Source organism: Chelonoidis abingdonii, chromosome 2, assembly GCF_003597395.2.
Source record: "Chelonoidis abingdonii isolate Lonesome George chromosome 2, CheloAbing_2.0, whole genome shotgun sequence".
Taxonomy (NCBI): domain Eukaryota; kingdom Metazoa; phylum Chordata; order Testudines; family Testudinidae; genus Chelonoidis; species Chelonoidis abingdonii.
The window spans coordinates 260,658,936-260,685,883 of NC_133770.1; the positions used below are offsets into that span (position 1 = coordinate 260,658,936).

Genomic DNA, 26,948 nt, shown 5'->3' on the forward strand with positions numbered 1-26,948 from the left:
GCATCTTTTATTTTGCTTTATTCAAATCATGTGAGGCTGCTGCTTTTTCACAAGGCAGTGATTATATTCTGGTCTTCATAAACTCCAAGGGCAAAAGCAGGAAGCTTATTAGATCAGGATACAATTATTAGTGAGTTAATATTAGGCTTTTATTATACTGAAAACTATATAAATATCTGTAAGAATAATAATTTGAAACAGCATAGAAACTGTTAATCTGTTAAATGAAGTGTATTGGTTAATCTGTAATATTATAACAATTGAATATTGGCAGTAATAAAGGTTAACTAATTTGGGCCAGATTCTGAATAAGAACTCTCCCAATATAATTTTAAATGTATCATGAAAAAAAATTATTTAGAGTTTTTGTGAAATGACCACTTCCAACCCCACAAGAGATGTAAAGTGTGTGTGGCAGAGGAACAGAATATTAAGACCGAAGTAGTTAAAATGTTTTTTTAGCAAAAGTGACATTTTATTGGTTTTTACATATGATTTTAACTTTTCTGTGGTCTTTTCTTTCTTTTCCTTTTCTTGTGTAAAGTTTAGCAATTATGTATATCCTGTGTTCTGATTGGCTAAAGATGGTCCTCAGCCAATCAGAGTTCAGGCATTTTCACAAAACTGTGCTAAAAATTATATTTCCTATTTTCTTTATGTAACAACAAGCACCTTCTCTTTGCAGGGTTATTTGATTAGCTGCGTATGGAACTGTTACCGGTACATTAATGGCAGAAACAACTCTGATGTGCTGGTGTACATTGCTACCAATGACACTGCGGTAAGCATGTCTCTTAACATTTTGTGTTTTATCTTACCATTCCTCAGAAGTGACAGCTTCTTAACCTTTAACCCAAATATATATAGTATGTACACCACTGCAAAATGCCACAGTTGTGATTTGGTGCTCAGCAACTGAGAATTAGGTATGACATTTGTATGACTTAGCTGTTGTTTTTGTATTATAAGAACACTGTGTAAAATGAAGACTATGTTGAAATAAATTAGTAGACAAGTCTTGACCAGCTGCAGAGAGGTCCCCTGTGTCTCTGCAGTTCTTTCTGCAATAATTTAGTGTTGCAGTTATAAGATATGAAGAACTCTGTGTGGCTGTTTACTCATTGTAAACACAACTGAATGAATAAAAAAAGGGTAACTTGACACTGCTGATTCCGCACAGTATGACATTTTTGTGGAGATACTGCATACATGGAACCAAATTCTGCTTTGTTGCATCCAAGCTATAGCACTGAGGTCAATAGGTCAAATTCATCTCTGATGTAACTCCACGGACTTTTAAGTGAAGTGAGATTGAAATTTAATCCTTTAAATTACACCAGGATGAATTTGGCCTGTTGGGCTTGCATGAGTAGAAGGGAGGGCAGATCCAATTAATGAAATTTCAGTATTGCCAACCTCAAATATTCAGAGATCATGATACAGGCTTCCAAAATTGAGTGGTTTAAATATCACAAGACTTAAAAATAAAAAATAAAAGTTGGGGTCGAGGGGTTGTCCTTTGGTTTCAGAACCTTTGGGATGAACTTGAGTTACATTTTTCAAGCTTTCCTGTGCAGCCATGAAGACTTGAACGTTACTATTTATCTTAAATGGAAGCTGTGGTTCTCACATAATTCATTGTCTTGAAGAGCTAGGACTTTAAAAAAAAATCCACAATATTGCAAGACCCAGATAAAATCATGAGTTGACAACACTGAATTTTGAATGTACAGTTACGGGTTTATTGAGAGCTAAATGAAAGAGGGAGGAATGTATTTGGAAGCTACATTGAGTAAAACCAGAAGTTCTGCATGGAAAAAAAATTGATAGCTTTTGTGAAGTCCTTAGGTAATTGTAACTCGACTTAAAATGCTGCAAAATATATAATTCACAGCAGTGAAAGCCTTGGTTGCAAGATTCTGCAAACTGAATTAAAAAATTGAAACTCTAGTCACACAGGCTTTATATACTTGCATTGAAACCATCTGCTTCATCAATGGCCCCTGGGAAGCAGAGAATTTCAGTTTCCAGTGCTGCCTTTTTCTATTGAAATGATTTACCGATCACTTCTCAAGGGAAAGGGACAAGAAAACGGCATGTTCTGAATCTGCCATGAAAGCAGGATAAAAATGTAAATTGTGTCAGCAAACGAAGTTGTAATTTAATGTACGTTTCATACAGTACATCAGTAGGGTTAAAATCTTAGGTACTTCGGTAATGGGGTTGATTAGAGGCAGGGAGAGAACTACCTTCCCTCCTGTCTGGAAGAAAACCTGTTTCTTCCTGTGTTTGGTTACTGATATTATGCTTTTAAGAATGTAAGTGTCCATAATTCTTCATGTAGTGTTAATACATACATTTCACTGTGGTATTAGTGACGAGTGTGTCACTGGCTTTCATTTGATACCTTACAAGACACTTTTGGATAAACACTATGACAGCAATGTGTTAGGTGTAGTGAGTTTGTCAGTCTTGCTGACACAGGGTTGTAAACCACCAATGGGCCTCTGTGTCACAGCTTCCTGCACAGCTGCAAGGCCAGGGACACTGGATCCCTGCAGCCGCAAGGAGTGAGGAAGGCTGTGGCCCTGGTGGGGCAGGGTAGAGACTCCTGGCTTGGGCCATGAGGAAGAGATTGAGCCCTGGCCCCGGGGGAGGCACCCTGCTGCTGAATGGCTCCTATTTGAGGACCAAATATTCAGAAGCAGGTTAACCTCCCGTCTAGTGCAGGGCTTGTTCTTGTCTCTGGTTTGCCAGGCTAGGACTGCAGCGTCTCCTACACCTGGCATCTAGTTTTTGAACTACATATTAAATTACCTACATTGTAGCCTGGGACCAATATGGCTACAACAATACTGCAGACAACAATATTAATTTTATATCTTCCTAGTTTTTTAATCAAAATGTCTTGTGGTATCATGTGAAAAGCCTTACAGAAGTCTTAAGTATATTACATCAACACTGCTACTTTTCGCAAACTTGTAATCTCATCAAAAAAAGATATCTGGTTAGTTTGACAGATCCTATTTTCCACGAACCCAGGTTGATTGGCATTAATTATATTACCCTACTTTAATTCTTTATTAATCGAGTCCTGTATCAGCAGTGCCATTAGCTTGACCAGGATCAATGTCAGACTAACAGATCTATAATTACCTGCCTCATCCCATTTAACCTTATTTAAATACTGGCACAACATTAGCTTTCTTCCAGGCTTCCAGTGTTAAAATATCCCTTAGTATGGACTAATAAATAATCGAAAAGGAGAGAAAACATTGTGCTTGAACTACAGTTGTCATGATTGCTTATTATTATGCTTACCATTTTAAAAAAGAGGTTTATATTTTATAGAGAGTAAGAAAGATTGAGACAGAGGAGTATAGTTCTGACCAGTTCAAATATTGGCAAAACTGGGTTCTTAGATGTCTCATTGATAGAAATGAGTAAATTACCCCTATATTTATCCTGATCATTATCTGCCCTTTAAGACTTCGTCCAAAGATTCCAGAAAACATTTTGCCTTCTCTGTATTCTGGAAAATCTATCTGAGACTTGCAGATTAATGGCATATATTTCCATTTAATGACAATGTTCTTGAGTACTTCCTGGAGAAGACAGTATTTCCATCCATATCCAGTTGAGATGCCAAGATGTGGGAGACAATAGGGATCCACAGATACTCACTGGCTGAAGTGCCTTGTTCAAGCCAACTCTGGTCATAAATCCCTTTTAAAATACATTCTGACTGGGCTTGAATTCTGAAGAAAGGCAATGATTGGATGTGGGGTCACCAAAACCTGAATATGACCCCCAAATGTACAAAGCACATTATTCATTGATTCTTGGCATACATTATCTTAGCACTAGAAAGGTGCATATGCACAGTTAAATATCATATACAAAGCAGATTAGGAAGGTGACAATCCCAAAACCAGGGCCACCTGCAGAGAGATCCCCTGTCTCTCTGCTGCTTCTCAACCCTCTGCAGCAACGCCTCATTTCCCCACTTCACATTGGAACCAAAGTCCCACAGGGATTTATACAGTGGAAAGATTGATTAAACCACAGGACAGAACTGACAGATTTTTTGCCCTATCCACCTCGATAGACAAAGAGAGCAGTTTGTCCTCTGTCCAGTTTTTTGGATTGAAATGTTGCTCAGAGGAATAACTTGCTCTTTAAGTTAAATTCTTTTATGGTACCTCTTCTCTCATCCCTGCGCTATTTAATGATTTGCACCCAGTGCACTGAGTTTAGATTTTAGACCACATGCCAAATTTGCAACATGTATGGATCATTTGGGCCTGAATCATAACCGCTAGCAAAATCCTGATTTGAAATGTTTAGCATCATGTAACATAATCCCAGATACATGGCAGCCCGCACAGTATCTTGGTGCATACAGCACTGCCACTAAACCAGCAAATCAGAAGTGTCATTTTCTAATGAAGTAATAGCAGTCATGGGCCAGGACTCCATTGTGCTAGGTGCTGTACAAACATAGAACAAAAAGACAGTCCCTGCTGCACAGTGCTTACAATCTAAGTTCAAGACGAGAGAACAGATGGATACAGACAGATGACTGCCAAATACAAGGAAACAATGAGAGCTATTGGTCAGCATGGTAGGCCGTGGTCTTAGCACTCCAGCTGCCTAGCCATTTTTTGTAGGCATCAAAGTAGAGCTGTGAGGATGGTTTTAACTTGAGAAAGCACACAAAACTAATACCCACTCATTGCCTCTCTCTGTCTTTGCCATTTTAAAAGCAGCAGGTGCCAGAGGCATTGGACTCCCCTTTGTGGGATAACAGAGAACAATCCAACAGAAAGGGGGAAAGGCAGACAAAATAGAGGGCAGAGAAGTAGTGGCAGCAACAGCAAAATTGCAGTTACATGATGCAGGGGCCTCTTGAGATCCCTTCCAGTCCTACGATTCTATGATCTAAGCAGAACTGTGCAGCATATGCGGTAAAAGGATGATTATGTGGCCATTTGTGCAGCCACATAATCTGAGCATGGTGCAGCAACCTGCACGGAACTTGAAGGCACTTCTCTAGGTTCTCTAGGGTTAGATCTAATTATGTCAACAGTCTCTTCCATACACGGGAATCATGTGTCCCACAAATTATCCTTTCTTTAATTAGGGAATCTTTAATGGCTCCTGTGTTACTAGTAGATGACAGTTTTCAGCACTGGAATTTAAGTATCTAGTCCTCCTCCTACTTCTTAGTTTCAGGTTAAATAACAACAAAAAACAAAACAAACAGTACCTCTTTACAGTCTCACTGGCATGAGCTCATTCAGCATCTTCAGAGACTTCTTGCCTTCATACCTCTAGCAACTGTCATTTGTATCGTGCTTCTCCTCATCCCATACTCAGGATGGAGTGGGGAAGGCCATAATTAAGCACTAGCCCTTTGCAAATGTTTAAATGATATATTTAGGCTAACTCTACAGAATAGAGTGTAGCTAATTATGCACTAGGATGGCTGATTCGTTCAATCGGAGTGATAATTTTACAGTAATACTGCTAGCGTATGTGCTGCTGGGCAAGTTACGTAATGCTCTGCCAATGTCTGTTCAATCTCTAAAGGCAGTGTGCATGCCTAATGTGGATCTCCTCTCGTCTCCGTAGTTCGAGGAATGTTACAGTTAGCAGGCAACAGTATGTGATCTGTATTATAGTCATCCATCTGCAGTGACCACTAGCTTACCTGAAGGACCATTTTCTATCTCTGTACATTATTTCTTTACCTCTGAAAAATCCTATGAAATTCAGTATTCCAAAGGGATTTTTATTCAGTATTCTTAATATCATTTATTCACTCAAGAGGCTCATCTCAGTATCAAAGGTATTGCCACATTTTCAGCATCATCACCTGCAAAGAGGGGCCTAAACCACAAAATTTGTGTCTGGATTTTAAACACGCAGGGGTGATTTCATCTGGGACTTTGCTTTGGCCCATTATAGACATGCGGACCATTTGTGAAATTTGGATCTAGGCTATGTCTGCACTAGCAATTTTGTCATTCAGGGGTGTGAAAAAACACACGTTTGACCAACATAAATGCCACTGACAAAAGAGCTGGTGTGGACAGTGTTATGCCTCCCCCAGGAAAAGTGCAGACTGGCACCAGTTCCAGTGCATGGGCTGGCATGGATACCTCTGATTCCCTCCCCTATACCAAGTGCGAAGGGCAGAAAGCCTGTAGTATTGTCTCTGGTTCCAGCCTCCAGGAGTCCGTTGAGTCCAGTACCAACAAGGGAGATGCCAGTACAGACTATGTCCATGTTGTCAGCATATCGGGCAGCTGCAGGCCTCCTACCTACCTTTCAATCTCCACCTCACCGTTGGGCCAGGACTTTCCCAGGGCTGTGCCTCTTGTAGCCCCTCAAATGGAGTGAACCACTGAATCCTCATTTCTGTTGGCACCACATCCAGCCACTCCCTTTCTTGTGGTGCGGATGGAGCCAGTACTGGAATCGGTATGGACCCCAGCTCCGAGACCCTCTTCAGCCCTGCTGCATTCAATGCCACAGATGCTCCTATGGCAGCTTTTGCCACACTCAGTGTTGACACACTCGGGTGCTCCAGGACCGCTGTTTGTGCTGGGACTGACACTGCCTATGCCACTGGCATGCTTGGTACTGACGGAATCACCTTCATCAGAGGCTCTGATTCCTGCCTCGTTCTGGGCGATAGATTAATTGGACCACCTGTTTGCTCCCTCAGGTGTTGCTCCACCCATATTTTTAAGACCCCAGGGTGGTTCTGAGTCCGAGTTGGAGTCCTCATCTTCTTGCTCTGCATCACCTGACAAGCTCCAAGGGCTGCCAATGGATCAATATGATTCCCAGGGTTGGTGTGTGACCCGTGGCTGGGATGGAAGTCTCTGGCCTGGCCCCTATTGGCCACCATGGTCTACCCATATCAGTGGCCTCCTTGAACTCAATGGGAGACTCCTCACTCAGAGATCCCACTTTTCATCTCACAGAAAGCCAAAGTCACCTGCCAGCTCGACGGTAGTGACTGCAGATCAGATGCAGGACCAGTCATCAGCAGTCTTTCTCCCTGCGGAGCCCTCCTTCCAGGGTACGTCTTCCCAGGAATGAGGGCCTTCATCCTCAGTGCTAGATGATGCTGTGCTGCTGGGTTCATCCTCTCTTTCTATTCTGGAGGACTTTAAGGCGAAACATTACCTTTTACACCATGTAGCTGCATCCCTGAGCATCCAGGCAGAGTTTCTCCAAGAGAACACACACAAACTGATGGACATTTTACAGCCTGCTATCCTTGGGAGAGTGGCCCTCCTGATCAGTGATGCCCTCCTATGAGGGGGCGCCAGAGCCGACTGATACCACTGGGGGGAAATTTCCGACAGTGGTGCACAGGGCATGCACACACCTACATTGGAATGGACATGTGCAACACATCTCGAAGAACAACAGTTACAGAAAGTTAAGTAACAGTCTTTTTGCAGGGCAACCACATGGTTGTCTATACATATGTTTATGGACCATTATGTTATTACTGCATCTTCCAGAGCAGATGCAGACCTCAGAAGGGCAGTCCTGCGATCCCTATTCCAGGGGACTTAGCACGCCGCCTCCAGATTGGGGGTATTGCTCATGACTCACATAAGTGGAATACACATGAGGACTCCCCGCAGCAGCACCTGGGCTGGAGGGGAGAGACGCCTCTCCCTGCTGCAGCGGCTTTGGATCTGAGACTGGGGGATAGGCAGCAGGTCCGGGGCTGAGTTGGGGCGGGTGATGGGCGCCTCTCCCCCGGACATGGCAGGTTTGAGGCTGGAGGAGAGGCATCTCTCCCCACTGTGGCCCTGGGCTCCTGTGCAGTGCTTAATAGGCTTCTGTGCAGCTTAAAGGGAACTTAGGTCTCTATCCAAAACAGTACAACTGGGTTCCAGCAGCCGTCAGTCTGGTGAGATCTACCAGGGAAGAGTGTGATTAACAGGCAAACAAAGCAGCATCTAGAAACAAAACAAACAGTGATCATGGAGGGACTTAGATTTCTGGGAATACAGGGTTTTGAGAGGAAAAAAACCTTGAAGAAGCTTGGAAGCAGTAGCAAGAACAATTGAGATTGTGTAAAGAACTGACTATGGGGATAAATATGAGAAAATGAAGGTAAAGCTTTTTTTACTATCTCATTGGGGAAAAAAGGACAAGAAGTGACACTGTTGCCAGGAATAATGCCATGAACACTGGACCAACTGATAAATGTGTTTGATGAATACTGTGACCCCTGACAGAAGGCTCCTTTTTAAAGCGTGCACTCCCTTAGTACCAGGTGGTAATTCAGAGAGCAAAGAAGTGGAGTGGGACCCTGGTCAAGGTGTGATTCACCTGGGGTTGCACTAGCCCTCCCTGTTGCTCCACTCCTTTGCATGCAGAGTGTAATTGCTCCATTATTGTGGCTGACTTCTGTCCAGGTGCACGTGGGGGAGAGGGGGGAATGGAGAAATAAAATTAGTGCAGGAAACTTTCTTCTATTCGAGCAGCCATAATCTGACCCTAAATATGACAGTGTCCTTGTAATTGTTAGAGAGCTTATTCCTTCACTCTCACCCTTCCCTGGTCCTTCTCGCATGAACAGAGAGCAACAATACCCAAAGTCCAAAGGTGCAAACAAGTTGATGTTTATTGGGGTGAACTTCCAGCAAGCTTAAATTCAAGTTCCTTTTCCTTATTTTCCAAATCCCAACTTACTTCCTGTTTGCCCCTAATTTATATAGTAATATTTTCAGCTATACCTTAACCAATCATTCTACTAAAATTTACCTAGCCAATCAACGTATTTGTAACCTTAATTAGTTACACCTTTAGCAAAATAATTATACGAGCAGGACAGAAACCAATGACAGAACAGACAGAGGACCATGCAAATCTAACATATAAAACAATACAGAAGTAAGGATTTCACAACTTACATCTATTAGAACAATAAGGGTTCTCCAGCTGTGTCTATTTGATAAGTGGTTCTTTTGCCAGACAGGATGCGATCAAGACTAAGTTTCTCTGGGTTACATCTTCAGGCTCTTCCCTGTTTCTCTGGAGGTGTAATTAATCACCTTCCTAACAGTCCCAGATTGCCTTATTTTAAGATGACTAGTTTGGAATGTGAGGACATGACCATACATTTCCCAGTTTATGGCTGCTAAAGAACCAGGCCTCAGACTGTCACAGTAAGAGAAGGCCACTACACAGACAGTGATTTTTTATTCTTTCTTTTATACCTCTATAACTAGCTAAGTGATAGGTCTTAAAGTATAGGCCTTTGCAGACAGGCCTGAATATCTATATCCTAACAGTAATATGTATGCTTATACATGGGCCTGGAATGCTGAATGAATTGTGTTTACTGTATGGAACTTCATGTCTGTTGTGACAGAAATTCATAAATCTTATGCTATTTTCTTAAAACAAACCTCTTGCTGTTCTAGAAATGATTAGTAGCCTGAATAAATGGTGATCTTTGTCAAAAATAAATAATATACACCAACATGTGCCTTGGCACGGAGTATTTTGCATCAGGGGGGCCTAATTTTTCATTCTCTTTGGTTATAAATTATCTCTGAGCCATGCTGCTTCCAGTTATTCCATCTGCAATCATTCCCATGTGGTTTCTAATGGAAGTGTGTGCATATAAACATTGGGAGGCTTCCTGGAATTTGTTTGACAGATACCATATCGTGAAACGCTTAACCAAATGGTACTTAAACAATGAGGTTCAGCCAGCCTGTTCAAACAAACTCCTCTCTGAACAGAACACAGAGGAACATTTCACTTTAACAAATGTAACGTAGCTCTGAAGTGAAGCCTCAGACCCATAGTGAGTTTACTAGAAGATGAGGAGGTTCTGTTTTGAGTAAAAAGAATTTCCTTTAAAGATTTCTCTTAAGCTCCTTAGAAGGAGACCTTCTCTGTCTGTAATGTGTTTTTTAACATGCCTGCTTGGGGAGCCCGCCCCTTGCTATAGGCCCAAGGTGCACTCAGATAAAGGGATTCCAATTTTTTTTGGGGGGTGGGGAGTGGATGGGATGCAGAGTGTGCAATGTGTTGCGCAGCAAATGGTTTATGTCCAGGAAACACTTACGCAGAACAACACAAAGATCTGTTATACCTAGGGCAGCAGTACATTAGCAACTTCACACAGTCATTCAAACTGCTTAAGTTGTTATTCTTATGATTGTTCTCTTGGCCCCCTCCAATTCCTCTCTTGTCCAACTTTCAGGCCTTTCCCAGGCTTTGGACTGACCTCGTTCACCAGCACCAGATGGGGGTAGACCCTCCTCCCAGTCAGTGTCTTAGGCCTAGAAACTGACTGGGTGTGACTTCTCCTGAGAGGCCAGAAGATAGTTTACCTCTTCTTGGAATGAGCCCCAGTGAATTAATCCCCCAAAAATTCAAGACCAAAAGGGTGTTAAAAATGAAATTTATTTAGGAAACTGCAAGGAAGTCAAATTAAGCCAACAATAAGTGGTACAAAACATGCCTGCATGTGACCTCACTTCGGTGGGCCCTACAACCTTTTAAATAAACTAAAAAGTGGTCCTCCTCTTTAGATGTCCTGACTTGTATCAGGTCCTTTAGACTTGTTACTGTGTTCGTTTCTGTGTCACCAACATTTCAGTCTCTGTGGTGTACCATACTCATCACCCTGTCCATCTACTCCCTTTTCTGTTCAGTCACTCCTAGGTTATACTTGGAAGTCAAGGAGTGAGTCTGTATTGCCAAATTGGCCATGGAGTTCTGTGCACACATTTGTAATAGTCACACGCTGGTTTAGGTCCAATATAGTGAGAAGAGAAATATTCTCCATCACTTTTCCCAATTTTACCTCATACAGCACATTTTAATGGATGCTTCCGTCTCCAAAATATCCTTATTTTCCCCATTCGTTCTCTATATGTGAAAAGCTCCCTTTTCCCAAAAAGCTGATAACATTCATATCCCTTCTTTGTATATTGTATAAAATTTGTTTGCATGTTTGGGTTGCTCCCTTGAAGGACGAGTGTCCTGAAGTTTGCAGTTGTTTCCTGAAGTATCGTCCACTCACGCCCCTTCTCTACCTACCCCACATTGATGACATCTTCATCATCTGGACCCATGGGAAGGAGACTCCAGAAAAATTCCACCATGATTTCAACAACTTCCACCCCACCATCAACCTCAGCCTGGATCAATCTACACGGGAGGTCCACTGTTCTGAGAACACGTCTGCAATAAGTGATGGTCAGCATGTAATCACCACCCTATATCGAAAACTACCGACCAGCTATGCTTACCTTCTATGCCCAGCTTCCTCCCAGGCACATCATACAATCCATTGTGCTTAAGCCAAGGCACTGAGTACAACCACATCGATGCTCTAACGCCTCAGACAGAGACAACCTAGCAAATCTCCACGAAGAGATTCTCAAAACACGAAATCGCGCACAAAGGAAATAGGAAGACAGCAGATCAACAGAGCCACGTGTACGCAAGAAGTCCTACTGTGCAAGCAAACAAGGAAGAGCCAACAGGACTCCACTGCATCAGTACAGACCCCGCAGCTAAAACCGCGCTGCCAACGCGATCATGCAGGTGATCTACAGACCGAGTCCGTGTACAATGATCCCGAACTTTCACAGGTCTTGGGGTGCAGGCAATCCTTGCCCACAGACAACCTGCACCTTGAAGAAGATGTGGAGCCAGGAGATGCTGACACACCCGCCTAGTGCAGCTAGTAACTCTAGCTTCAGGAACCAATCATGAACAAACATGCGATATGCGCAGCTCTGCCCCACATATCTACACCAGCGACACGCATACAGGACACTAACCAGACTAGCCATACCATCACCCTGGTCATTCACCTTGCACCCGTGTCATGCGCCAAGGGGTGTAGAGTATACGGCGCATTATTGCCAGCAATGCCCGTGCTGCTATGTACATCGGCGCGAGACTGGACAGTCACTACGGAGAAGGTTGTAAAATGACACCAATCAGTATCAGAGGTGTGGGAACTAACAAACCTATGAGGAGAGCACTTCAGCCTCCCTGCCACGACTATACAGACCTTAAGGGTGGCCATACTGCAGCAAAAAACCTTCAGGACCAGACTTCAATAATTGTGTGGTGTCTTGAGGCGTTCAGTTCATCTGCATAATCTCTCTGAATAAGCTCAGACGTGAAAACAAAGCTGTGAATGGCTTGCCAATTACGTAAGTCTCTAGTTCTCCTCCCTTGGTTTTCACACCTCAACTGCTAGAACAGGGCCCCATCATCCCTGATTGAACTAACCTCGTTATCTCTAGCTTGCTTTCTAGCATATATATACCTACCCCTGGAAGTTTCCACTACCTGCGTCTGACGAAGTGGGTATTCACCCACGAAAGCTCACGCTCCAAAACGTCTGTTATTCTATAAGGTGCCACAGGATTCTCTGCTGCTTTTTAAGCAATAGATAGAGCCTTAAAATTTCCTACTTTTTCCAGTCAGTTCCTATTTCTCAGTAACTCCAGTCTGTATCATAGACGTTATCAAGTCTTTCAGAGTTATTTATTAAAAGATGAGGGTGTTCAGTGCTAGAAACACAGCCCTTTCACAAGACTCTTACAATTTATAGCTTGAATTTTCAAAAGTGACTGATGATTTTGGGTGTCTCAGGTTTTGGGTGCCTAACTTGAACCAGGTTGGAGGCCCTACTCTCTTGAAAGACACCCCAAAAATTACACTTTTTTTGAACATTTAGACCTACATAATGCCACTACGGTAATTAAGTAGCCAAGTTCTGTTAATTTGTAGAGGAAACTAAGTTTATGATGCATGCAATGAAATAAATATACTAATGTAAGATTTATTTATGTATCAGTGTTACACATAGTGCCTAAGGCAACAGCTGCCAATTTTTTAATTTCAAAAAAATTTCAGCAAAAACTGACAATTTTTTTGAAAATATTTTTGTGAAAAATGTTCCCATTTTGCATTATCTCTACTAAATAGACCAGGGATTCTCAGACTGGGGGTTGGGACCCCTCAGAGGGTCACCATGTTATTACATGGGGGGTTGCGAGCTGTCAACCTCCACCCCAAACCCTGCTTTGCCTCCAGCATTTATAATGATGCTATACATTAAAAACACTTTTTTATATTTTTAAGGGAGGGTCACACTCAGAGGCTTGCTGTGTGAAAGGTGTCACCAGTACAAAAGTCTGAGAACCCCTGAAATAGACTAACAGAAAATGTCCAGAAAAGTTCTGGTACAGAGACTTTTGTATGCCCTCTTCTAATTTTACATTTCTTTCTCTCTCTCCCCCTTCTCTCCCCCATAGAGTGGGTCAGTGGATTGGTGCTTGTGGCTTCCCACAGAAAATGCATTGGCAAACTTATCTGGGAAAAAATAGCAGAGCAAGAGAATAATTCTCTGCCTTCCCGATACATAAAGTGAATCAATTGTTAAGAGTTTTTATTTGTGATATAGCTGTTCGTGGTCCTGCTGTAATGTCTAATCATCCCTGATGTGTAGTCAAGAACACAATGTTATGAGAGGACTACTGGGACAGGTTTAAGTTAAGTAGGTGGTCAATACCATGACCTTCTGTTCAGAGCCACTCCTGAGCTAACAGCTTGGTTTATTGCAGTGTTTGGCTGAATATAGTTTTGGATGCAGCTAGTGGCTCCTAGCACCACCACAGCTGTGGAAGGAAACTCCATTATTTCTGTCTAAATGAATAACATGAGAGCAGAGAAATAAACGTGATTAATAAAACCTGTATATTGATTGATCAAATGATGAGGAACCTCTAAAACACATTTTGCAGTGCTGCAAGTTAAAATGAAGGGGGTAGCTCTCACTGAAATGGCAAATGACTGAAGGTGAAAGTAACCCTTGTGTGGAGGGGTTAGTGCAAACACTATGCATCACTTAAATCCTTAGATTAGATCTCAAGTAGTGCATAGGCTCAGTGTTGGCTCTCTGCTAAAGAGTGAATTTCATCCTGAATTAGCAAAGTGAACAAGTTCCAGACACAAGCAAAGTGGGAAGTAGTAACCCTGTCATGGATTTAAAGGGTCTGTGCTAAGCCCTGGCCTTTAAACAGTCTCCTGGAAGCTCTGCTTCAGTGTGCCAGACCCCAAAGGGGTCACACTTTTTTCCATAAGAGCAGTCCACGTGGCCTCAACATATCTGAGCACTCCTGTTTCTCACCATGAGACCTCCCCAGTGAGTTGAATGGAGTAGGCTCCTGTTCAGAGACTTATACTCCTTTAGGGATCAGTGCACCTCAGCAAGTATCTGCAGGCAGCCTTTTCAAAACAGAGGTAGTTTCAGTAGTCAACTGGAATACAAACTTGGGAAGGCTTTAGGTTGACGTACAGAAGCAAAGGTTATGATGGTGTTCAGACTAGCCAAAGCCAGAACTCTACCAAACCATGTTGCTGTAGGGCCAATCTTGACTTTCTCTCTGTGTCCCTTTGTCTCCCAGTCTCAAGTGAGAGCCCACTGTCTCTCGGAGTGCAGTTCATAACACCTCTGTCCATTGTTCTTCCACTGCAAAACTATGCTGTGTTCACATGTTCAGCCTGCTAGAGCCTCCTGTCATTGTGTTAACGTTCAGTCATTGGGGTTCCCCTTGTCTTTCTAGATCCTCCATTGATATGTATTGATTCCAGCCAGTCCTTGGTGGCTAATTCATGCCACCCCAGACAGCTATGGGACCCAAAACACCTCAAGTCTCCTGCTCGGTCCCAGGGGAAACATTAGCTCTTCTGTACCCAGTGGGCAGCCATACCAAGCTAAATAGGTCAGCCTATTCATATCATTCATAAAAATAGTACAGAAAATTCCCACTACTGTCACACCATAATTACAGGCCACAGCTATGTAAGTATTCTTTACTAAGGTGCAGTTGAAAACTCCATAGACGGTGCTAGGTTCTGGCTCTTTGAGTCAGAGGGTGCCTGTTGAAATTCAGGCTGGCTCAGAATTCCTCTTCAGGCTACCAGGGAGCAGGAGCAGCTCCACTACCCTTGTCCTGCATAAGCATGCGTTCCTCTCTGTGATTGGCCAGGCCTGCTCGCTTCATAGCTCCCCACCCATTTTAGGTAAGAGCAATAGCAGGGAGCAGTCTGCTATGTAGGCTATAAGGAGATAAAGCTGCTTCTGCCCTCCTTCTCTCTCACTTCCGAGCACATCTGCAGAGGGCTACCTGGCCCTGATTAAAAATTCCTGTAGCTCTTGACTATCTGAGGTGTAAAAGTAATTACTAAAATAATAATCTATAATTTGTACTGTTTGGAGGGAAGTTTAAAATTTGTAAGTATGTACAGAGTATGCTATAAAATTATGTTCAGCTTGTAAATATGTTTCCAGAATTTGGTATCTATTTTGGTTAATAATCATTTGCACACTTCATCCCAAAGTGCTTTACAAACATAATTTTATGCGGGGAAATAATGTACCTGTTTTACAGATGGGTAAAGTGAGGCATCATCAGGTGACTTGCCAAAGTCATACAGTGAGTCAGTGGCAGGGCCAGAATTAAAACATAAGTCAATTCCATGCTCATCATCACTTGACTGCACTACTGTGGTCAACTCGCATCATTTAAATAGTGTATTTACTAAGATTTGTGTCCTATAGCTTATATATTTACTCAGAAACTCTAAGGTAGATGTGTGTACTGTGACACTCTAAAATTAGTTTGCAGCTGCTCAGTGGAATCTTCAGCAGTAAAGTCAGAGATTACTGCACAATAGAAATGTTCCTTCAGATATAGATGGCTCATAAATAAGAGATCATCTTCCTACTAGTTGAGTTCAAGGATGCACTCCTCCCAAATTCCTCAGGAAGGAATACATTCTGCTAAGGGGAGGTTGATTCCAGAGCACACAGTTGTTCAAATGCAGAACATTCATTAGACTATATGTTTAACCTCTCTAATCCAGCATTCCCTGGTTCAGCAACATGCATGGTCTGGCATAAGCGCCGACTCCGCGTGTGCTCTGTGGCTGGAGCACGCACGGGGAAAAATTAGTGGGTGTGGAGCATCCAGCGGTGCCAGCTCCATCCTCTGCTCCCCTTCCCCCCGTGTCTCTACCAACTCCTCCTCCTTCCTCCCATCACTTCCAGAGTGTCGTGAACCGCTGATTCATGGCGTTCAAGCTCTGGGAGGGAGCGGGAGGACCCTGGGCAAGGGCCTGGCAGCCAGGACCCTGGGTGGCAGCAGGGCCCCTGGGTAGGGGGCCACACTGGGTGCAAAGCCTGGGGGTGCTGTAGCACCCCAATCAGCCCTGCTTCCCGCGCCTATGGAGATCCGCTGGCACTCTGCATTGACCTCCTGTGGTTCAGCAAATTCTCTGGTTCGGCACAGGTCAGGTCCCGAGGGTGCCAGACTACAGAGGTTCAACCTGTAGTCCCAGAATAAACTGTATTCGGAATGGAGTCCCATTCAGGTTTTTAGGCAGACTCCTAGAACTTAATGCTGAGTGTTTGGTTTCACTTTGATTTTTTTCACTTGTCAAAATTAGTTTTAATTCTTTTATTATAAACCTTGGTATTGGTCTTATGATTTAATGTGTTTAAAAAGAATTCAACTGTGTGTCAAACTTCTGCCAGGCCAGCGGAACTTAAGTCTGACTTTCTCAACAGATGATTGAAGAGCTGCTGCCATAGGGTCTCTTGGAAATGAAAAAATGATAAAGCAAACAGGATAATGCTTACCACTAACAGCTCTACAATGGAGATCTTTGCACCATAGCTTCATTCTTGTCTACTGCAAAGTGTTCCAGAAAAGCATTTCTTTCGACCTGGACCAAGTAATGTTTTGGCTGACAAGTCTTTTGCCATGGGAACCACAAAGGTTCAAGATGATGGGATGGCATGCCATTATTGCATGCCAAAACATTAGTCCAAATCTAAATAAGCTTTTCTGGTTCAATGCACCTTTTACTGTTCAGTGCACTTAGGGCCTGATACAGAGACTACTGAAGTCAGTAGAAATATCCTTTAATGATGCAAGAATAAAGCCATTCATTAAACATTTCTTCATTATATGAATTGATGGTGAGTGACAGCTGGTTTACTTTATTAAGCTTACCCACAGTTGGATAGAGCACCACTTGTGCTTTAAAAATTAACTGTAAACTGAAGAGAACTGGGGCCTTATGTTCACTAGGGAGTAAACGCAATAATGTAAGAGTAAGCATATGTGGTGGGGAAGAAATGTATTCTACTGGAAGTTCAGGTAAATGTGGAAGCAGCTGCATAGATGTGGGAGGATCCTTGCAGGGGCGTAATCCCCAAGTAGACCTGTCGAGAGCCAAGATTAATACCAAAATGTTTGAATAATAAACATTTGCCTTAGTATTTGCAGAGATGTCTGAATATAAACAATCTTAAGGAAGTCATCTAGCATCTTCAAGAAATAGTAGCATTATCTAGGGAGTGGAAAAGTAGGAAATGGCATATGGTTCTTGTTAGTTAATACACAATATAGCTAATGAGGAACTAATGTAATTGCAGCCATCCTGGGAAGAAATACTGTGTGATGTGGTTTGTGTTTATAAAAGATTTCTATATAGGCTTGGCAGAATTTGATTTTTTTTTCTAACTTTGACACTTTTTATTGATTTTAATTTTTTCTATTTGCAGCTTTTTTTTTTACATTTGTGGGTGGTAGGATTAGGGCAGCGCTGACAGGGCTCCCTGTGCAGCCAAGGGGCCCAAGATTCCAGGGCTACAAAGGAGTATGCAGCTGTCCTGGCTCAGCAGAGCAGGGACCCTTGGCCAGGACTGTAAGAAGGAGGATGAGCCCCACCCTGCTATGGAGGAAGCCACCAGACTGCTGAACAGTTCCTGCCTGGGGATGGCTCCCACAGTCCTGGCTGGTAAATGAGGAAGCAGAGCCATTACAGCGAAGCTGCAGAGAGCTCCTTGCACGGCTACGAGGCACAAGGTGTAGGGGAGGCAGCAGTCTTGGCCAGGACGAGCAGAGGTCCTTGGCCGTGGGGAGGCCACCCCACTGCTGAATGACTCTTGCGGGGGGATGGAGCCATACAGCAGCGGATTGGCCTCCTCCATGGTGGGGGATAACGACTCCTCACAGCCCTTATCAGGAGTTTCTGCTCCACCAGGCCAGGCCTGCAGCCTCACTCCCCAACACCTTGTGCCTACAGAGACTGGGTGTCCCAGGAGTGAGGGAGCCCTCTGCAACTCTACTTTTGCGGCCGTGCAACCTCACTCAGTGCATGGCCACAGGGCCGCTGACACCTGATCCTACAGCCACAAGGAAGACTGTAGTCCTGGCAGGGCAGAGCAGAGATCCCCAGCACTGCCAGCTGGTGGGTGAGAGAACAAATCCATGACAGAGGGGCTGCAGAGGCTCCCTGCACAGCCACTGGAGCCATTCAACAGTGGAGTGGTCTCCCCTGTGGCCAGGGGTTTGTCTTCCTCCTCCTTGTTGTTCTGGCCAGAAGTCTCTGCTCTGCCCCACCAGGACCATTGCCTCCACCCATACCTTATGCCTGAAGGGATTGGGTGTCACTGGCCCTGAGGCCGCTCATAGAGCCCTCTGTAGCCTTGCTTTCAAGACCTGCTCACTTTCTCCCGTGTCAGCAGGGTTGCAGAGGGCTCTCTGCAGGGTCACAGGGCCAGTGACACCTGATCCTTGGAAGTGCAAGGTGTACTCCTGGGGGACTTCTGTGCCAAAAAATTAAAAATTCTGTGCACAATATTAAAAATTCTACAAAATTCTGTATATTTTATTTGTCAAAATAACACTGTATAATCTCATCAGTTTCAATTATGTTGGTAATTTCAAAATACCTGTCAGCAAGTATCTCTGTAACAATACAGACAATGAAGAAGATTCAAGAAATGTTTTTTGACAAATAGATGCCTTACTAGGCATATAAATACAAAACGTGGAGTAATTCATTTAAACTACAATATAGAACCATATTTCCTGCACCCCTCAGAAGCAGAGCAAAGACTTGGGGAAATCAGCAGTAACAAAGGAGCTGAGGGAGAGGGAAGGACCCTGGGAGTGAACATGGAGAGTTGTTGGATGTGAGTGGGAGAAATATGGAGCAGGCTTTTTTGTGGGGTGGAGAGGGATTGTTAAGGAGCTTCCCCCATGAAGACCCTGGCTGACCCCTAACCTTTCAGGCATATCTGCCTCTGTCCCCATGTGTCCCTCCACCCCCTCAGCCAGCCCCCGCATCCACATGTGTCCCTCCACTTCCTCCCCCATCCACATGTCTCTGTGCCCCCACACAGCCACACCCCTTCCCCATGTGCCCCTGCACCCCCCATCCCCATATGGCCTTGTGCCTCCACTCCAATTCAGCCCCTGCCCCAGTCTATCCTCCCCCAGCAGCCCCATGTGCCCTACACTGTTTGTCGTCATCCTCCCCCCTCCATATTCTCTGTCTCCTGACCTGGCCCACTAGCAAGGCACTGCCTTCAGGATGGCAGCCTCTTCTCTTCCCTGTCACAGCTGGGAAGGGCCCAGGAGCAGCTGCTCTGTTCTAGCACCATAGCAGCCCCTGGTGGCCAAAAGGCATAACTGCAGAAATTTTCCTGCAAGAAGTTATTTTCTGCAGGAAAAAAAAATTACACACTGCACATGAATTATGCACATATACAGTGGTGCAGAATTCCCCCAGGAGTAAAGATGCAAACTCTTACTGATTGAAATCAATGAAAAAATACCAGTGTGTCAGCTGAAATTGGCATTGACAGTTATCAATTAAAATCTAAGCCTGCCAAGCCTATTTATATAACACAGCAGAATCCAAGTTACCCAAATAACTAGGGTGACACCAGTTAGGATAATCAGAAGCTTGCCGATGGAGTTTTCAAGTTGCAATCCTGTGCTGGACTGAAGCTTCTTATCTTAGAAGTTCTGCAGGAATTTAGGCCAGAGTTTTCAAATGATTCAGCCCCCCGCAATGGGGGCAAGAGCTCCACTTCCATCTAGGCATTTCAGTAAGCACCTAATGTGATGGGCTTTTTTCAAAATATTTCCATTAGTGTCAACCATGCAGATGTTAAGAGCTCCGCAGGCCAAAACTAAATTCATGTGGAGCTCTTTTAGGCATTTCGCAGGAACTGAGATGCTTCATTCCTGTGAATATTATGAACTCCGCAGGTTGGAACCTTCAGAACTCCCAGTCTTCTAAACTCATGTATTGGTCCACCAGTAACATGCTAGTAGTTCAGTGAACAGGGAGAGGCAGGGTTCATGAAAATGGGATTCTAGTTTGCATTTACACGTATCTTTCATATAAAGATCTCGAAGCACTTTACAAGTATGAATTCAGCCCCAGCCTTCCCTGCAAGATAAGTAGGCATTCTATTCACTTCACAGATAAACAAAGAGCTGGTAAATGACTTTCCCAAGGAGGGCACAGAATAAATCAGTGGTCTAAATGTTTATTCTGGGTGCATGATTGAAGGAGGTGTTTGTTTGTTTATTCATTTATTTATTTATGTTACCATAGTGCCTAAGAAGCCTAGTCATGGCCAGGACCCCATTGTGCTAGGTTCTGTACAAACACAGAAGGAAAAGGTGGTCCCTGCCCCATGGAACTTACAATCTAAGAATCATACTAAACTGTGTACATATTTCTTCTGTCCTTCATGGTCCCGGTAGGAAATATATATTCTGTTAGATGCTCAAATGGTGTAATACTAAGGATATGTCTGCACTAGACATGCTACTGTGTACAGCTATAGTGTAGACACTTTCTATGGTAAGGAAAGGGGTTCCTCTGTGGTTGTAATAAATCCACCTCTCTGAAAGGTGATGGCTAGGTCACCAGAAGAAATCTTGCATTAACCTGACTGTGTTTACACAGGGACGTAGGCCAGCTTTTTCACAGCCCTGAGTGATGTAGTTAAGCCAACTTAACTTTGCAGCACAGAGCAGCTGTGAGTGGTGAGCTTCCATCTATTACTCCAGTAGCTCATTTTCTCAATTTCATCAATTTCTCATTGATGAGTGAAGTAAATCCAGCTTCTTGTATAACAGCCTCTGGGGGTCATAAGGAATTTCTTGAGTAACAGAACTGTTTTGTGTCCAAGGCATTTATCACTTTCCATTAAAATGGGTCAGGATTTAAGGTTAACATGAAAGTAAGAAACAACTGTTTATGGGCCAGATTCGTATCTCAGCTACACTGGTGTAAATCCATTGATTTTAATTCTAACAACCAGAATCTGAACCCTTCTTTTTTTTTGAGATCTTGTAATTTATTCTGTAAATAGTTAAGTACTGCACTGTTGTCCCCTTTGACTGAAATAGACTTAATCTTTCATCTTTTCCTCAATTATTCTGGGTAATGAAAGTCTCCCCATAGTTTAGGTTGAATTTCTGTCTCCATCATAAGTCTATAATTATTAAATTATTACTGGTAGCATTATTTATTATTATCATTGTGCCTTAAAATGTTAAATAGCCTTTGTGGAGAGAATGATGAATTCTAATCTTAATCTATAATTACCCTATTTTGACAATTTTTGTTGGTTGGGTTTTTTATTTATTTATTTTAATTAATTAATTTATTTTTTGCAAAGCTACAGAATTGTTAGGTTTGTAACATTAGAGTAGTTGATGGGTACTCAGAACTTTAAATGCAGTTTATTGATATTTTGTTTACTGATCAAACAGCACTGTAACCTGCTGAAGTGACTGGCAGCAAAACAGTTAAAGTAACATACAGATTTTTTTGTGTATTACTGTAAATGAGGAAATGTAATGAAGTTACCCTTAAACCCTAAGTGACCCAGCTGTTCTGGCTTTTATTGTTTTCCTCCAGGTGTTATCCATCATCCTCATTCTTATTTTTCATTAATACATAACATCCTCTGATACTTAACACCCTTGTGATACTGTAATATTGAATTATGGTTATGAATGGTTTATGTCTGACTATTCTGCTCCATGGGGAAGAGTTGCCACAACTTGTACATGAACTAAAAAACAGTTGGGGGGAGGGGGTGATTAAGGCCATTCACTGAGACTAAACAAGTCCAGAGAAGTCCCCCCCACCCCTGGGGTAGTATGCATATACTGGCTCAGGCTGGGTTTTCCAGAGACTAAGAAACAAAGAAAGGGCTTTTGGTGTAAAAGGGTGACCTTGAACTGACTTATGGCCGCCTTTCTGATCCAGCAAAATGGACAGAACATTCTGTCCAACGGGGGGTCTCAATCCCTGGGGAAGGGCTGGAAAGGTATAAGCCTACTAGGCCCCATGAGATTGATGGCTGACTCCTGGTATGTTTAAATCTGTTAAGTGTTTGTATTATATTTTTTCTTGAATGCCTTTACCTTAAGAATAAATGTGCTTGCTTAGAAAGAGCTGTGTGGAAACTTGGAACTGGTGGCAATATGCTAGTCCTAGCCCATGGAGAGAGAACAAAGCACAGATACTGGCCTTTTGGTAGATTGGCTTGTTGGGGATATCCGTGTAAGGCAGGGAGCTGTGCAGCCTTAAAACTCCCAGTCAGAAGGGAAAGAGATGCAGGTCTTCATCCAAAAGGGGTGACATCTGGAAGCCAGAAAACTTAAGCGGGTTCCCTCAAGGGATTAAGGAGGAGGGAATACAGGTACAGTTGCCCTGAAACTGTGACAGTCTTGTCTATATTTTCCTTGTCTGTTTGGTTACTAGTTGGACACACATTGTAATTTTACATCCTCCTCATGCTAGACCTACTAAATCTGTAAAGCTTCCTACCCTGTTTGCATCAGTGGCATGCAAGATCAGGATTTCAGAATAATCAATAATCTGTGAAGGGAATAACTTTGTAAACTCATCATTGATAAAATTTACCAGTTACAGTTTAGATAAATAACTTCTGATAATAAAGCTACTCTAGTCCATGAACATGCATAACTTTTTGTGATTAGTTTTGTATTAATTTTCATGAACAATAAAAAAATACATAAAGGTCAACAACTTACAGATTGTATATGTCATCATATAGCACACATCATGGCCTATCCAATAGAATTATGCAGTTATGCAGTTGTACAGCTTGTCAAAGCTACAAGAACAGACAATACTAAATCAGACCGTATCACACAGATGTAACATGTTAGGGTGGGGATAATAACAAAAAAGATATACACAAGTAGGCAAAAAAGGGAAGGAGGGGACGGGGCAGCAGATGTGAGGAGGAAGGGAAAAAGCAGAGGTCGGGCGGAATGCAATTCTGGCATTATTTGAGCTGTCTCTCCATTCGTTATCCAAATGTACCAAGAAACAGCATCTACATTTCTTCAAATTCATATAATTTCTCTCTACATTGATAAGCTATTCTTTTTTTCGGTGCTAACTCAGATGGATCCAAATACCAGTGCTTTATTCTTGGCATATGCCTACTCCTCCATTTTTGTAAAATTATGCCCTGTTAATCATTGTGGATCTCAAGAACCAAAGTCTTTGTGGTGGAGTTAAACCCAGCACAGTAGGTATGTAATCTAGGATATAGTGGTTTGAGCATTGGCCTACTAAACCCAGGGTTGTAAGTTCAGTCCTTGAGGGGGCCATCTAGGGAACTGGGGTAAAAATCTCTCTGGGGATTGGTCCTGCTTTGAGCAGGGGGTTGGACTAGATGACCTCCTGAGGTCCCTTCCAACCCTGATATTGTATGATAATTTTCAGCTGAGGTTTAATTGCTGAAGCCAAATACTATTTCACTCTTGTGTCCACCTCTTTCCATAGCTGTCCGACAGCCAGGCAGACCCTACAGCAGATGTATCAGGGTTCCTTTTTCTTTATTACAGCACCAACAAACATCAGAGGACAAGGCCCCCGTCTTGCACAACCTTTGTGGCATCCAATACATTTTGAACAGACTTTTGCTGTTTCAGGCATAGCCTGAGATCCACAGAAGCATTTTTATCATTCCATAATATGCTTTGCCATTGGGGTTCTTTTAAGTGCTATATTAACTCTCCTTCTCACACTTTCACAAAGAACTCCAGACCAATGGAGTTCCTCTTTTTATTAGATGTGCATACATAGTGGACATGGGCCTGGGGAGTTTGAGGCATTTCCAAAGTTCTAGATAGCTTTGGGGCCTCCGGACAAAATTGATATGTTCGCGCATGTTTCAGTTATAAGCACTGCCACTCCACTGAGGTGGCAAGTCATATAGTTGATTTAATGTTAGAAAAGAGACACAGCCCGCATCCTTTACTATTGGGAAATCCGTATGATGCCCTTGCTCAGCCAGTTCTTCTGAATTATCGGGGTTTCCCCAATTTGTAAGTCTGGGTTATCCCAGATACGTGCTTTTGCATGGTGGTGAGAATAAAATTGTTCCCTGTTAGCTGGGATAGCCCAGACCCTTTGCAAAGCCACCACTGTAGGCCCCTTATTTTTCTCATTGGACAAAAAGAAGAACTGATCATACCCACAGGAAGAATTGGATGCATTAATACCCATTCAGTTTCCACAGTTGCAGGGATAAAGGTGTTAGCATGCTAGAACCGATTTGAGATCCGTGACATGATAAAAACATAATAGTAATTTTGTAGGTCTGCGACCCCAAACTGTCCCATGGCTATAGGAGCTAGAAGATTTTCAATGATAGTCATGGGCATTGACTGACTGATTGGCGATCCCTCGATTAGAAGATGATCTTTATCATGTATTTACATATGGGTCCTGAAGTGACTCAGGAGTCTGATTCTGGAACTGCAAATCCACCCGCAGTAGGTACAGACTTTTTGTGGCAGGTCAGCAGCCTGCTGGGAGAAAGTTATTCCTTTTCCTTCCTCCTCTTTTTCTCTCCAGCTTCGAGAGCAAGGTGCTTCTCCTTGAAGCAGGCCACTGCCTGATGGAGGATGTGGCACCATTGGGGTCGGTTGGTGGCTTGCTCCTCCCAGCTTGTGATATCCACATCAGTTTTCTTAAGATACGCTTTCAGTGTGTCTTTCTAGTGTTTCCTCTGACCACTATGGGATCTCTGACCATGGGTGAGCTGAGAGTAGAGGGCTTCTTTTGGACGGTGAGAGTCTGGCATCCACACACAATGTCCAGCCCAGTGAAGTTGGTGCATGAGAATCATTGCTTCAGTGCTGGTGACATTGGCTTCAGCGAGGATACTGGCATTAGTGCGGCAATCTTGGATCTTCTGGAGGCATCGTTGGTGATACCGCTTCAGACTCTTGAGGTGCTGTCAATAGGTTATCCAGGTTTCACATCCAATTGTCTTATAGACCTGGATCTTGATATCCTGCCGCAAGTTATTGTCTGTGAAAATGTGTCGGAGCAATTTCCCAAAGGAAGCACTTGCGCACTGGATCCTGTGCTGGCTCTCTCTGTTGATTTTTGCACTGTGAGAAAGTTGACTACTGAGGTAGCAAAAGTACTCAGCTGTCTCCAAAGTCTGACCCTCGATGGTGATTTGTGGTGCAAGGCCTGAAGCAGGTTGATAGAGTACTTCAGTCTTCTCAATACTGAGTGAGAGTCGTAAGCTTATGCAAGAAAATCCAGTATGAACTGAAGGTCATTCTTAGTGTGTGCTAGGATGACACAATCATCAGCATACTGAAGATCAGTAATGGATGCCCTGAAGACTTTAGACTTTGGGCGGAGATGTTGAAGATTAAAGAGCCTCCCATCCATTCTATATTGAGGAGGTGATCTTTAACTAGGACCAAAATGACTGCTAAATAGATAGAAAACAGGGTTGAGGCAACAACACATCCTTGCTTAACCCCAGTTTTGATGATGAAAGGTTCCGTCTCAAGGCCATTAGAGACCTGTGGCAATCATCTGATCATAGAGAAGCCTTAGCACTTTAATAAATTTTGGAGGGCAGCCAAATCTGGCCAGCACTTTCCACAGGGCTTTGCAATTGACAGAGTCAAAGGCCTTTGTCAAATGGATGAAAGCCATGTACAGGTCCTAATTTTGCTCCTGCAGTTTTTCCTGGATTTGGCAGGCAATGAAGATCATATTGGTTGTCCCATGGGATGGTCTAAAACCGCACTGAGATTCCAGCAATATTTACTCAGCAAGAGGAAGTAATCCGTTTCAGAGGATATGGGCAAGAATTTTCCCTGCTGTAGATAGCAAGGCAATGCCTCGATAAGTCGGAGTGTGGAAACTATCTTTCTTAATGATTGTAACAATGTTAGCATTTCTCGAGTCTTCTGGAATCTTCTCATTATACCAGAAATGAAAAAAAGTTTGTGGAGCTTCCCTACCAGTTCTTCACCTCCAAACTTGTAGACTTCAGCTGGTATGCCATCTGGCCCTGCTACCTTGTTCTTAGTTTGCATAATGGCTCGTGTTACTTCTTCAAGGGTGTAGGGGTCAGCAAGACATTCTCTTTCATGTCATTGAGGTATAGATTCGATAGTGGCATCAGAGACAGTTGACTCACAGTTCAGGAGTAACTCAAAATGCTTCTTCCATCTGGCTTTGATGGCTTCGCTGTCCTTAAAATACATTGACCCATCTTGGGCTCAGAGTGGTGTGGGTACATGGGAGCATGGGCCGTAAATGGCCCTTATTGCCTGAAAGAAACTCCTCATGTCGTGTTTATCAGCATACAGCTCCTATTTTTGATGTCACAGATTTTCCTTTGGGCTTCAGCCTTGAGTTGCTTGTATAACTCTTACTTCTGCTGGTGTGATATGTTGTTTTGCCACATGTGATGAGCTTTTATTTTCTGGGCAAGCATGCCCTGAATCTCAGCATCATTCTCATCAAACCAGTCTTGGTGATGGCAGGTGACATAGCCAATGGACTCAGCACATGCCAAGAGAATGGCAGTCTTTAATCCCTTCAAGAGATTTTCATTATCATAATCAGCTGTAGGCATAGTGGCAAACTTCTTTTGGAGACACTGCTGAAGTTTCTCCCGAGTCACTATATTTTTCAAGGGACTTAACATTGAATTTCTTTTGTACTGATTTTAACTG

The 26,948-nt window shown here is 43.1% G+C and overlaps 1 protein-coding gene across 1 annotated transcript in view; it reads left to right on the plus strand.

Annotated features, from left to right (window-relative positions):
* Window positions 1-26,948, plus strand: part of LAPTM4B (lysosomal protein transmembrane 4 beta) — a 126,460-nt gene that overhangs the window by 91,124 nt on the left and 8,388 nt on the right. The window contains 1 exon segment of the mRNA XM_032784685.2: window positions 686-781. Coding sequence (XP_032640576.2) covers window positions 686-781 — 96 coding nt within the window.